Source organism: Molossus molossus, unplaced genomic scaffold (genome assembly GCF_014108415.1).
Source record: "Molossus molossus isolate mMolMol1 unplaced genomic scaffold, mMolMol1.p scaffold_m16_p_20, whole genome shotgun sequence".
NCBI lineage: Eukaryota > Metazoa > Chordata > Mammalia > Chiroptera > Molossidae > Molossus > Molossus molossus.
In genome coordinates, this window is record NW_023425356.1 from 31,209,783 (window position 1) to 31,221,875 (window position 12,093).

The following is a 12,093-nucleotide window of genomic DNA, read 5'->3' on the forward strand; positions in this document are numbered from 1 at the left end:
TGCTCACCCTCTGGTCTGAGGGTGCGGCTCCCTCTTAGCTCCATTATCGAGAACATTTTGTGGGTGGGAGAAGGGGGAGGGGCAAACACCCAGTCTCTAGGCTTAGGCTGACCAGTGCTGGGAGGGTCTCTGAGGTCGGGCAAGGGGACCTTGTGCAGGAGGCGAATGAACCCTGGCACAGAAGCTTCCGGAAACCAGGAGCCTGTGTGAGTTCGCCTGGGCCTGAAGAAGCTGATGTGAAGTTAAGTGGAAGGGGTGTTCCTGGTGGTGGTGGTTTCTGCCCACAGTGAACAGTGACGGGCAGAGGGGAGTGTGACGGTCCAGTGAGCACTGACCTGGTGGACAGTGGGAGAGTCTAGAAGGGGCGAAGTGTTGGCGCTTGGAGCTTTTGGAGAATTCAGAGGAGGGCCAGGGGGGAGGGCAGCCCTGGGGGCCTGGCCAGGGCCTGTGGGAGTGAGAAGACAGAGGGGACTCTCGGACATTTGTGCGGACAGAAGGGCATTGTTGTCATAGGGTAGGGAATGAGGGAACTGGGTGGAGGGCGTGGTTTTGACCAGAACCCAGTGGGGGGAAGGGGACCTCACGGAAAGGCCTGGAAGCTTAGTGCTAGAGGAGAGGGGTGTCGCCCCCCAGGAAGGGAGAGTAGCCCTTAGGGTCAGGGTGGGAGGAAGCGCGCTCTGGCTGTCCGAGGAGGCTGATCAAAGCTTCAGCCAGTGCCCGCGGCCTTGAGCTCGCTCGGAGGTGCTGCATGAAAGGATGAGAGTGTTTCCCCGTCTGCTTGTACCCTGCACCTCGGGATCCGTGCAGCAGCGTGAGGTTGCTTGTAAACCCGAGGGCCTGTCATGCCTGTCATGCCGCGGGACAGCCAGGAACCCAGGGCATCTGCCCTGACCCTCGAACCCCCGTGTGGTGGCTGGGACCTCACTGCAGGAGTTTTTCACCCTACTTTACCCCAGTGAACAGACCCAAGTGTGCATACATGTGCACCCCATTACCTAAGCACTGGCCCCCAGACCTCTGCACAAAAGCCGCTTAGGCTCCCAGGCACTGGTGGAACCCCTGGTGGGCGGGTGTCCCCCTCCCCCATACCCTCTCCACCGGAAGTGCTTGGGTCAGCTGTGATGCCCACATGTCTCCGCCAGGAAGAGAAAGAGAGCAGCCCAGCAGCTGTGCCTGCTGATTTGGTAGAAAGAGGGCAGCCCCGATGCCAGGACCAAGAGCTGGGTAATTCTTCCTGCCTTCTCTGGCTGGAGTGCCAGATTGGTGCGGGAGCTGCCAGGTTCCCTCCCCCCCAGCTGCCTCTGCGCTGAAGGGTTTTAGCTGGCCATGGATTTTGCCCTCCATCTGGCCTGGCTCACCTCCCTTCCCCTGAGTGTTCTCCATCCCGAGAAGGTGCTCAAAGCAGAGTCCCCGGGCCAGCATCTGCAGACGGGAGCATCTTGCTGAGTCACCTGGGACCAGCAGCTCCCGTCACACCTGCCTGCTGGGCCTGCAGCCACTGGAAGCCCAGGCCCTGCTCAGGGCAGTGTCCTGCATGGACCTCCACTGGCTTGGCCAGACCCACAGACAAGTCTTGACCACTGACCCCTTGTTCCCCACCCTGGGAGGGGGCCTGAGAGCCACCTCTTCCTGAATGACAGGGCTGCCGTGCTCTTAAAGGGAAGCATAGGAGCCCAAAGCTCTTTTTTTTATTTTTTGTCCTCACCCAAGGACATTTTTGCATTTATTTTCAAATAGAGTGGGAGGGAGAGAGGGAGGAAGAGAGAGGGAGAAACATCAATGTGAGAGAGACACAATCGAGTGGCTGCCACCCGCACAACCGCAACCAGGGCCGGGGACAAACTGCAACCGAGGTACGTGCCCTTGGCGGGAACCGAACCCGGATCTCTCTGGTCCGTGGGCCGATGCTCTGACCGGAGCCCCAAAACTCTTTTTTTGGGCCGTCCAACCCCTGAGCAGATGGCGAGGACAGGAAGGCCGCATCTCTGTGTCGGGCAGCTCTGGGACCCTGACAGGAGCACTTTGTACATCGAGGAAGGTGCTGCCTGTCGCTGGGGGCGGCAGTCAGCCTAGGAGCCCTGTGCAGTCTCGGGAACTGGGAGTCAGGTGCAGAGCACACGCTACAGTGCCTGGATGCTTTCTGTGTGACAGTGTCTGTGTGCTCCCTGCTCGGGGATCCAGGCGGCTGGGCCAGTGTGCAGAGGAAGAGCCGCTGTCCCGGGTCTGGGCCGGGTTAACAGAGGACATGAGCTCAGGCCCGGGAGGAGGCAGGGGGACTGGGAGCCGGGCCGGGAGCTCCTGTAATCTGGCTGAGTGCCTAATCTGGCTTTGCTTAGAGCTGCTGGAAGGGGGCAGGGAGGAGTCCAGGCCCTGTGAGGTCGTGTGGAGAGCTGCTCCCGGGTATCGGGGCTGTGGCGGGTCTCCCCGGGCAGTGGTGCCTCTGTAGCCCACCCACTTCCGTGCCCTGGGCTGGGGACCCCGAGAGTGACACCTGCTAGTGACTGGGGGTTGAGTGCTCAGTACTGCTCTTCCTTTTAGTCACCCAGCCCCGGGATGGGGGTTGGGAGTGAGTTAGAAAGAACTTCTGCTCTATTGAAAATGCGACTGTAAGAAGGACCCACCTAGCCTTCCACACCCAGCCTGTGCGACTGTCCCCTCTACTTCCAGAACACTGTCGTCACCCCCAAAGGAAACCCACACCCATCGAGCAGTCATTCTCGCCTTCCTCCCCCGGCCCTGGCAGCCACGAATCTGCCCTCTGTCCCTGTGGACTTAACTCTTCTGGATGTTTCATATAAATGGAATCATTCAATATGTGACCTTTCGTATCTGGTCCCGTTCACTTGGTGCCATGTTCTCGAGGTTTGCAATGTGTCAGGGCTTCATTCCTTTATGTCCAAATAGTATAGCATGGTATGGACAGAACACTTCTGTTCACCCATTTGCTAATTACTGGGCATTTGAGCGTCCACCCTCTGGCTATTGTGAATAGCGCTGCTACGAATATATGTGCGTAAGTATTTCTCTAAATACCCATTTTCAGTTCTTTTGGGTCTATACCTAGGAGTGGAACTGCTGGGTCATTTGCTAATTCTATGTTTAACTTTTTGAGGAACCACTCACTTTCCCACAGTGGCTGCCCCATTTTACATTCCCACCAGCTCGTCTGAGGGTTCTGATTTCTGTCCTCCAACTCTTGTTGTTTTCCTTTTATTATTTTAAAAAAAATTTTTTTTTCCCTCACCTGAGGACATTTTTGCATTTATCTTGAGATAGAGCAGGAGGGAGAGAGAGAGGAAGAGAGAGAGAAACATCGATGTGAGAGAGACATATCAAGTGGTCGCCACCCACACGACCCCAACTGGGGCCGAGGACAAACTGCAACCGAGATACATGCCCTTAGTGGGAACCAAACCCGGGCCTCTCTGGTCCGCGGGCCGATGCTTTAACTGCTGAGCCAAACCGGCCAGGGCTTGTTTTTCTTTTAAAACTTATAGCCCTGTAAAGTGTTGCTTAATTTATTCTTACTTGTTTTTGAGCCCCTTCTGTGTGCCATGAACTTGGACTTTCACTGTGGCCTTCACTCAGAGTAAGTAGACGTACACACCCCTTTTCTAGATGAGAAAACCGAGTCCCTGGAAAGCTAATGACACAGCCAAGGGCACACAGCTGCGAAGTGACAGCCAGGATTCTAAATCGGTGTCTTGACTCCCAGTTTAGTGCCCTCTCCATCCCCAGCCGGGTCCTATGTCCTGTCTCATTGCTTTGTGATGGTTTTTGGCGAATCTCTTTCTCCTGGTCCCAGACTCTGCTTGCTCCATCCGCCCCCAGCTGGCTTCCCCCGAGTCTCGTTCTCCGCTCCTTTGTGGGGATTTCCCACCTGAGAGCGAGGCGGGCTGCAGACCCTGGGGAGACTCGGGGCTGCCGAGCAGAGCCGTTCCCACTCCCTCTAGTCCCAAAGCACTTGCACGCTTCACAGCATTTCCAGCCCGCGTCGCGTTTCTCCCACCTCCTCCACGTCGCTGGGACAGAAGCTGTGCTCGTCATGGAGGCTGAGCACCGGACAGTAACGCAGCCAGACCCACTCTTTCTCCGGACGGTTTCCTCCGGGAAGAGCATGGGAAAGAGGGCGAGAGTTGAGTCTTTGGAAAGCACGGTGGCCTTATTGGAGGGTCCAGTTCTTCTTTTTTTTTTTTTATCCTTACCCGAGGATATTTTTCCATTTTTTGTACAGATAGAGTGGGAGGGAGAGAGAGGAAGGAGAGAGAGAGAGAAACATCGACGTGAAGGGACACATCGAGCGGCTGCCACCCCCACGACCAACCAGGGCCGGGGACAAACTGCAACCGAAGTACGTGCCCATAGCGGGAACCGAACCTGGGTCTCTCCGGACCGCAGGCCGACGCTCTAACCGCTGAGCCAAACTGGCCAGGGCGAGGGTCCAGTTCTTTAACTGTAAAGCTATGTGTTGTATATAGAACGTAGTTTTGTGTAGTTCACTGTCTATACTGCAGTATCAATATGGAGTAAATTTGTTGGAATAATCTCTTAAATAGATTTTGTTCTGCCCCCCTCCCCAAAGAATTGTGCTGCCTAGGACCAGACATTCACGAGTGCCTCCTGTGTGCCCTGCACCGCCCTCGGTGCTTGCTAAAGCTGTGTGACCCTCACATCAGACACGAGGGTAGACAGGATTATCCCTGTGCTACCGGTGGGGACACCAAGGGGCAGGACATTGAGAGGTGGGCTGCTGGCTGTCACTGCAGGGAACAGCGCAGGAGGGAAGGGTTTAACTGCAGGACTGGTTTTAAGTCAGACTGGTGTGACCATTAGACCTGGGGACAGATCACGGAAGGGACTGTGGAATAGGCTCCTCTGGTATACCAGGTCCGAAGTCAGGGGACAAGGGTCCTGAGGGTGTGAGTACGTGGGTGGAGGGCCAGGGGACATGGGGGGAGACCCCAAGCAAATGTAAAGGGAAAGTCCTGACTTCAAGAGAGATGGGGGCCCTGGCCGGTTTGGCTCAGTGGTTGGAGCATCTGCCTACGGACTGGAGAGTCCCGGGTTCGGTTCCTGCTAGGAGCACCTACCAAAAAAAAAAAAAAAAGAGAGAGAGAGAGAGAGAGAGATGGGGAAGGGATCCCAGTGTCCCCAGCATTCCCATTGGAACCATGACCTGAAAAGGCCCCAGAGGAAGCCCACAGAGGAACCACCCTCCTCTGCCTCCTGAGTTTGTGGGGCTATTGTTTTCAATAGTGTTTTCCAATACTTTGTACTTCGGCAGACATCGAGTTCAGTGACTTCTGCCTGTAATTGGCATGGGCTGTTTCCAGTTGGGGCGTGCATGCCTGGGTCGCTTGCTTTGTGTTTGACCCCTGCCCCCACATACACCTCGCCCCGCCCCTGCCCCCCATACATATGAACAGCGATGATCTGACCCGGCTGGCCGTACTGGGGTGTGCTGTGTATAAAAATACATGGGGTTGAGCCATTTCCTGCTGCTTCCGCTGTTGCATGGTGATAAGACACTGAAGACTTGGTTGTGAAAAGAGATCCTCCAACAGGCTGCGGGGCGGGGGGCTGGCCCTGGGAGAACAGGCTGCAGGCCCCCTGCTCTCATCTGACCTTTCCCCATCTTTCCTGTCTTCTGTGGCCTCCCTTCCTCTCTCCCTCCCACTGCCACATCGCCTTCATCAGTTTCTTCTTCCTCCGTGCCGCCCCGATGCACTCGGGAAGCCCGCTTGCCTGTGGCGAGGAAAAGGGGCTGTCATCTCTTTCCTGCACATTCATCCCCTTCCCAGCTGGGCAGCCACTACCCGTGGGCCCCGGCTGCTGCCTGCTTCCCTTTACCTGGGGGTTACTTCTGGGACTTGAGCCTTCAGGGACCTGGCCAGCGGGGCGGCAGGGGTGTGCTCCCCTCCCAGTTCTGGAGCCTGGGCAGGGCGGGTGCTCCCACCAGCATGATGCGGAGGAGGTTGCTGACAGTTCCCGAGAGCTGGAAGGTAATGGGCTGGGTGGGTGTCCGCAGAGGTGGGGTGACCTGCTTGCTGAACTGGATTAGGGAAGCTGGGTGGGGAGCTTCCTGTGCAGGCACTGGGACCCAAGTGGAGGCTCTGGGCAGGTCTGAGGGAGAGGCCTGCTCAAGGCAGGACCCTCTGGGAGGCTGGGCCCAGAGGGACAGTTTGTCTCATCCTGTGACTCTCCCGTGAGGCCGCAGACCTGCTTGGTCCGTGTGGTGGAGCAACAGGAGCTCTGGGCCGGAGGTTCTGTCTTCCCGTAGTTGCACGTTTCCCTCGGCAACTGGCTTGAACTCTGGCCTGAAGGAGGACCGCATCTCCTAGACTCACTTCAGAGACGTTGTGGGGTCAGTTAGGTAACAGGTGGCAGGTATATGAACGGTGGCTGTGGGGGAACCCTGTCCTCACTGTGGTCACTCTTTCGAATTCTCCTCCTGAAGTTTCCTGTTCATCTGCATCCATTTTCTAGGTGGAGAGACCAAGTCCAGAGGTGTCCGGGGCTCCTGAGGGAATCCTGGGAGCCCCCTCCCCCGCCGCCATGCTCTCATGATTTACCCGGGCTTCCTCTGCTTGACTTCTTCCCTAGGTTGACAAGGGAGACCTCGTGGCCGGAGCCGACCCCGATGGGCCCATCAGCCTGGATGTGCCGGATGGGGCCCCTGACCCTCAGCGGACCAAGGTCGCCATCGATCACCTGCACCAGAAGATCCTGAAGGTCACGGAGCAGATCAAGATCGAGCAGGAGGCGCGGGACGACAATGTCGCGGAGTATCTCAAGCTGGCCAACAATGCGGACAAGCAGCAGGTGTCGCGCATCAAGCAGGTGTTTGAGAAGAAGAACCAGAAGTCTGCCCAGACCATCGCCCAGCTGCACAAGAAGCTGGAGCACTACCGCCGGCGCCTGCGGGAGATCGAGCAGAACGGGCCCTCGAGGCAGCCCAAGGACGTGCTGCGGGACATGCAGCAGGGGCTGAAGGACGTGGGCGCCAACATGCGCGCTGGCATCAGCGGCTTCGGGGGCGGCGTGGTGGAAGGCGTCAAGGGCAGCCTCTCGGGCCTCTCCCAGGCCACCCACACTGCTGTGGTGTCCAAGCCCCGGGAGTTCGCCAGCCTGATCCGCAACAAGTTTGGCAGTGCCGACAACATCGCCCACCTGAAGGACCCTCTGGAGGACGGGCCCCCGGAGGAGGCGGCCCGGACGCTGAGCGGCAGTGCCACACTCGTGTCCAGCCCCAAGTACGGCAGCGATGACGAGTGTTCTAGCGCCAGCGCCAGCTCGGCCGGGGCCGGCAGCAACTCCGGGGCTGGGCCCACTGGGGTGCTGGGGAGCCCCAAGTCGAACACACTGTATGGGGCTCCAGGAAACCTGGATGCTCTGCTGGAAGAGCTGCAGGAGATCAAGGTGGGGCAGTCCCACCTGGAGGACTCGATGGAGGACCTGAAGGCTCAGCTGCAGAGGGACTACACCTACATGACCCAGTGCCTGCAGGAGGAGCGCTACAGGTAGGTGCCTTCTCCGCCCTCACCGCGGCCAGCGACCCTCGGGGTGAGCATCCCTGCTTGATTCTTACCTGGTCAGTGCACAGAAGGAAACAGAGGCAGGGACCAGCTCCAAGGCCTCTCTGGTTAAGAGCACTGACTCTGGAGCCAGGTTACCTGGGTTCAAATCCCAGCTCTACTATTTATTTACTCTTCACCTTAATGCACTCTGCACCAGGTTTCTTTGTGAGGCGGGAATAACATGAATCCCCACTCGAAGCACCTGTGAGGGTTAAGTGAAGCCACACCTGTGAAGTTAAAGGGTGTAAATATTTGGCGTGGCCAGTGTGAACTGAGCTGCAGTCTGGCCGCTTGTGCCCTCTGCCCACCTGCTCTTCGGCTCTGTGCCTCCCGTGTGGCATTGGCACTTGCTCCCTGGGATTCTTGAGGACTTTATCCTTAGCACTTTTTCTGTTGTTGTTGTTTTTTTTTTTTTTTTGTGGGTGTGTGCTTTTTTAAATTGATTTTAGAGCTGAAAGGAGAGAGTGACAAATCAATTTGTTGTTCCACTTATTAATGCATTCACTGATTGATTCTTATATGTGCCTTGACCAGGGATTGAACCCACAGCCTTGGCGTATTGGGACGATGCTCTAACCAACTGAGCTACCCAGCCAGGGCAGCACTTTCCCTTGTTTATATATATGAAGGAGGTTTGGAAAATTGCAGGGGAAACTAACCATCCCCACCCAAGAGTCATCTTTCAGTATTTGTGCCTTCAGAACAGGGATCGTGACTCTATATCCCTGTGTGCCTGGTACCCAGGACAGCATCTTAGCTCAGGGCAATTCCTTAACCCCTCTGTGCCTCCGCCTTCTAACCTGTAAAATGGGGGGACCGGTACCTGGTGGGGTTGTGGCGAGGGCCCTGCGAGGTCACCTGGGTGGAGTGCCCAGCTCAGCGCTGGCGCAGAGGTGCTGTGTGAGAATGCCTTGCGCTGCTGCCGTGTCCGCTCTGGGACCCGGCTGAACGCCCGGCCTGGGTTGAGTCGTCGCTGAGAACGAATGGGATCAATCTGGGGACAACAGGCAGGCTCGCGAGCCAGCTCTGGTGTCACGCATTCTCCCACTGCCAGGTACGAGCGGCTGGAGGAGCAGCTCAATGACCTGACCGAGCTCCACCAGAATGAAATGAGCAACCTGAAGCAGGAACTGGCCAGCATGGAGGAGAAGGTGGCCTACCAGTCCTATGAGAGGGCTCGGGACATCCAGGTACACCCGGGGACCCACCTCGGGGAGGCCCCGTGCTGACAGAGCTGGCAGCAGCCAGAGGGCGAGGCTTTACCAAGTGAGGGGTGATGGGCACAGGCTGTTTCATCAGCTGGGGCAGATGGACACATGGATGAAGAGGGCAGTGTGGGGCGGGGTGGAGATCAGAGCGAAGCAGGCCTGAGGCAGGGTGTGCAAAGGCAAGCTGACTGGCGATGGCCGCCGGTGCCCCCAGCTCATTGATGGCAGCCTTGCCCATGAATAATTGGAATTTTCGGCGCCTCAAGAGGAAGCTGGGATTGGGCCAGCTCCTCCCCTTCCCACATTAATTAAGACTCCACTTTTCTACCAGCCTCCCCAAATAGTCAGAAGTAAAGGTCTCTGCCCACAGCTGCAGCTGCGCAGCCTATACTTGCCTGGCCTTTGGAGGGGGAACCGTGCATTGTCACCCTCTCATGCACCCACCCCTCTGTCCCCGCAGGAGGCCGTGGAGTCCTGCCTGACCCGGGTCACCAAGCTGGAGCTGCAGCAGCAGCAGCAGCAGGTGGTGCAGCTGGAGGGCGTGGAGAACGCCAACGCGAGGGCGCTGCTGGGCAAGTTCATCAACGTGATCCTGGCACTCATGGCCGTGCTTCTGGTGTTCGTGTCCACCATTGCCAACTTCATCACGCCCCTCATGAAGACGCGCCTGCGCATCACCAGCACTGCCCTCCTGGTCCTCATGCTCTTCCTGCTCTGGAAGCACTGGGACTCCGTCACCTACCTCCTGGAGCATGTGCTGCTGCCCAGCTGAGTGGGCAGCTGGGCCCGACCCCGTGCTCCCCCGGCCCCCATCCGGCCATGACTCTCCAGGAGGGATCTTGGGACTCCCCACTCCTTTGGGCTTCTTTGTGTGTCTGGTTTGGCCTCCTGACCAGACTGTCCATCCCAGCAGTTCCCACCCTGTCTCTGTTCTTGCTTTCGTCTGCCGCCTTCTCCCTGTTGGCCTGAAGGGAGCAGCCCAGGCTGGAAGTGGTGTGGACATCTGTGGCCCAATGGAGCAGAGGAGGACACCAGGATGGACTGTTGATTATTTACAGTTGCACAAGGACTTCTCCCAGCTGACTTGGAATCTGCCAGTCAGGAAGGCCAATGAGATTGGAGCAGGAGAGGGCCATGCCTCAGCTTTCCCAAGGGAAGAGCCCCCCCTGGTGGCAGCCACTGCTCCCTCCTGTGGGAGGCTCTGCTGGCCCCAGACCGAGGGGAGGGTTCCTGGCCCTGGGTGCCTGCTGGACCAGAGAGAAGGTTCAGCCCACCCCGCCTTCCTCCAGAGCTGGTTGAGGCTGGGCCCTGGGCTGGGCCCTGTTGGGAGCTAAAGGATGCAGGCTCTGGAGGCCCGGTGGGTGTGGCTTTGGGCTTGTGTTCTCCCTGTTATTTTTCCTGCCTGTCACTGGATCTGCTCTTTTCAGGGAAACAGGCCCCAGGGGCCCTGAGCCTCAGCCTAAGCCCTTGGCCTCTGGGAGCACACTGAGTTCTATTTATTTATTTATTTGTTCATTTGTACCTTATCCCTACAGAGCTCCAGGGAGGGGGCGGCGCCTGCCCTCCCTCTGAAGCCAGGGCTTATTCTGGGCTGTCAGGCACTTCCATACCATTTGGCCTCTGGGTAATCTTGGCTGGGAGAAGTGGGACAAAGCCACCCAGCTCTTCTCCCAAGCAGCCTTTGAGCCAGGACAGGAGGAGCGAAGCTTCTCTTTTATATGTCTATTTATTTTGTACGTGTATATTTGTGTGGAGGAGGTTGTTTGTTGCTTTATTTTTTTAAGGCTCTAGAGTGTTGCGTATGGTTTCTCTTCACACCCCAGCCTCCCCATGAGCACTTCCAAGAAGAGGGGGATTTCTCGGAAAAACAGAGAGAAATCCCCTAGAACAGGGGAGGGGAGTGGCTGCCAGCTGTTGTGGGAAATAAATATCCTCTAAATTTTCATCCATCCTGTCTAGTGTTGACCGATCAGGCTGTCTCCATAGAAACTGCAAGTGTCTCCCCACACTCCAGCTTTCTGGTGGGTAACACAAACTAGGCCTCCCCTGTTGGCCCTAGGTCTTCTTCCTCTGGGACCCGACACTGAACAAGGGATCATCCGCACTTCCGGCCTGCTTTGCCGAAGCTAGGTGAGAGGAGGTGAGATGACACCCACCTCATCCAGCCCTCCTGGAGAGCTTTCCAGAAGGAGGGCAAGGGAAGTTTCCTTAGCTTGGAGAGGATAAACCACTGGAAGCCTGGACAACAGCAGTCATACCCAGAGGTGGCCACGAGAGGGCAGAAGAGTCCATTCTTTGTTAGGGTTCAGTCCCCAAGGGACTTCTGTTGGCGTTAGCTTGGCTTTATCAGTGCTGTCTAGCCAGAGCACAGATCACCTGCTCACCAGGAGCTGGAGCATGGCCCTAAGCATAGAGGCCAGGCCCTCTGCGGCTGCATCTCCCACTCCTGGCAGTTAAGGGCACCCACAGAAGGCACTGGATTCCCCTCAAGAACACTGGGAGCTTGGGCCACCTGAGACTCCCTCATGGGAGAAGGAGATTCTGGCCACCATCATTATGGAAGCAGGAGGGTGTGGGGGAAGCACCTACCCCAAAGTCCTGGCCCATAATGAATGTACCTGCGGCCAACTCCCATGCCTATCCCCCCACCACCCCTGCATCAGCTTCCACATCTGTAATAATGGGATGGATGCAGAAGCTGCTAATTTCAAAGGGCTCTGACATTCTGTGGTTCTGTAGGTCTGAGAAGTCAAAAGTTTAGCTGTCTCCAGACCTCGCACTTGGGGGGACTCTAGGAGTCCGGGACCAGGGCCTGTGCTGGTACCAGGAGGAGGGCAACATTGATCGTCATCTTCAACTTTTGTAACCATGGAGGAATTTCACCAGGTGACCTTATGGGGCCTTCCACAGTGTCATTCCTGGGCCACGCACCCCCTTCTCTTCCAACCGCATGCACATCTCCCTGGGGGGTCCTGGAAGGGGGTGCTGCCAGGCCAGGAGCCCACATTCCTGGGCCCCAGGTGGGGGCTGGCTGCTCCAGGCTGCAGACATTTTTCACATTCCTTCCCAAGGTCAAGTGCTTCTCTGCACTGGCTCTTAATGTCACTGCCAGCCCCAGTCCACACTGAAAGGGCACTGAAAGGGTGGAGGGAAGGGGGAGGGAGGGCAGGTGCCATTCTCAGCCCATCCTGAGGCTGCAAAGCAAACCGTTCGAGAGAGGGAAGATCAGCTCCAGCCCCAGAGTCATCTGCAAAAAGGACCACTAGGCCCCCATTTGCCTCCTTGTGGTAACGGGTTACCTGCCCTGC

The 12,093-nt window shown here is 57.2% G+C and overlaps 1 protein-coding gene across 4 annotated transcripts in view; it reads left to right on the forward strand.

Moving 5' to 3' along the window:
• TMCC2 (transmembrane and coiled-coil domain family 2) overlaps nt 1-10,730 on the forward strand; it is a 34,942-nt gene extending 24,212 nt beyond the window's left edge. For 2 of the 4 annotated variants that reach the window (XM_036271980.1, XM_036271982.1), the window contains 3 exons: nt 6,604-7,520; nt 8,632-8,767; nt 9,246-10,730. In XM_036271980.1, the coding sequence (XP_036127873.1) occupies nt 6,604-7,520; nt 8,632-8,767; nt 9,246-9,557 (1,365 nt within the window). In that variant the 3' untranslated portion in view covers nt 9,558-10,730. Of the gene's footprint in view, nt 1-2,992; nt 3,014-5,830; nt 6,003-6,603; nt 7,521-8,631; nt 8,768-9,245 lie in introns of those variants that run through there. The other 2 variants (XM_036271983.1, XM_036271981.1) reach the window with 2 other exon arrangements.
• Nucleotides 10,731-12,093: the final 1,363 nt, after the last annotated feature.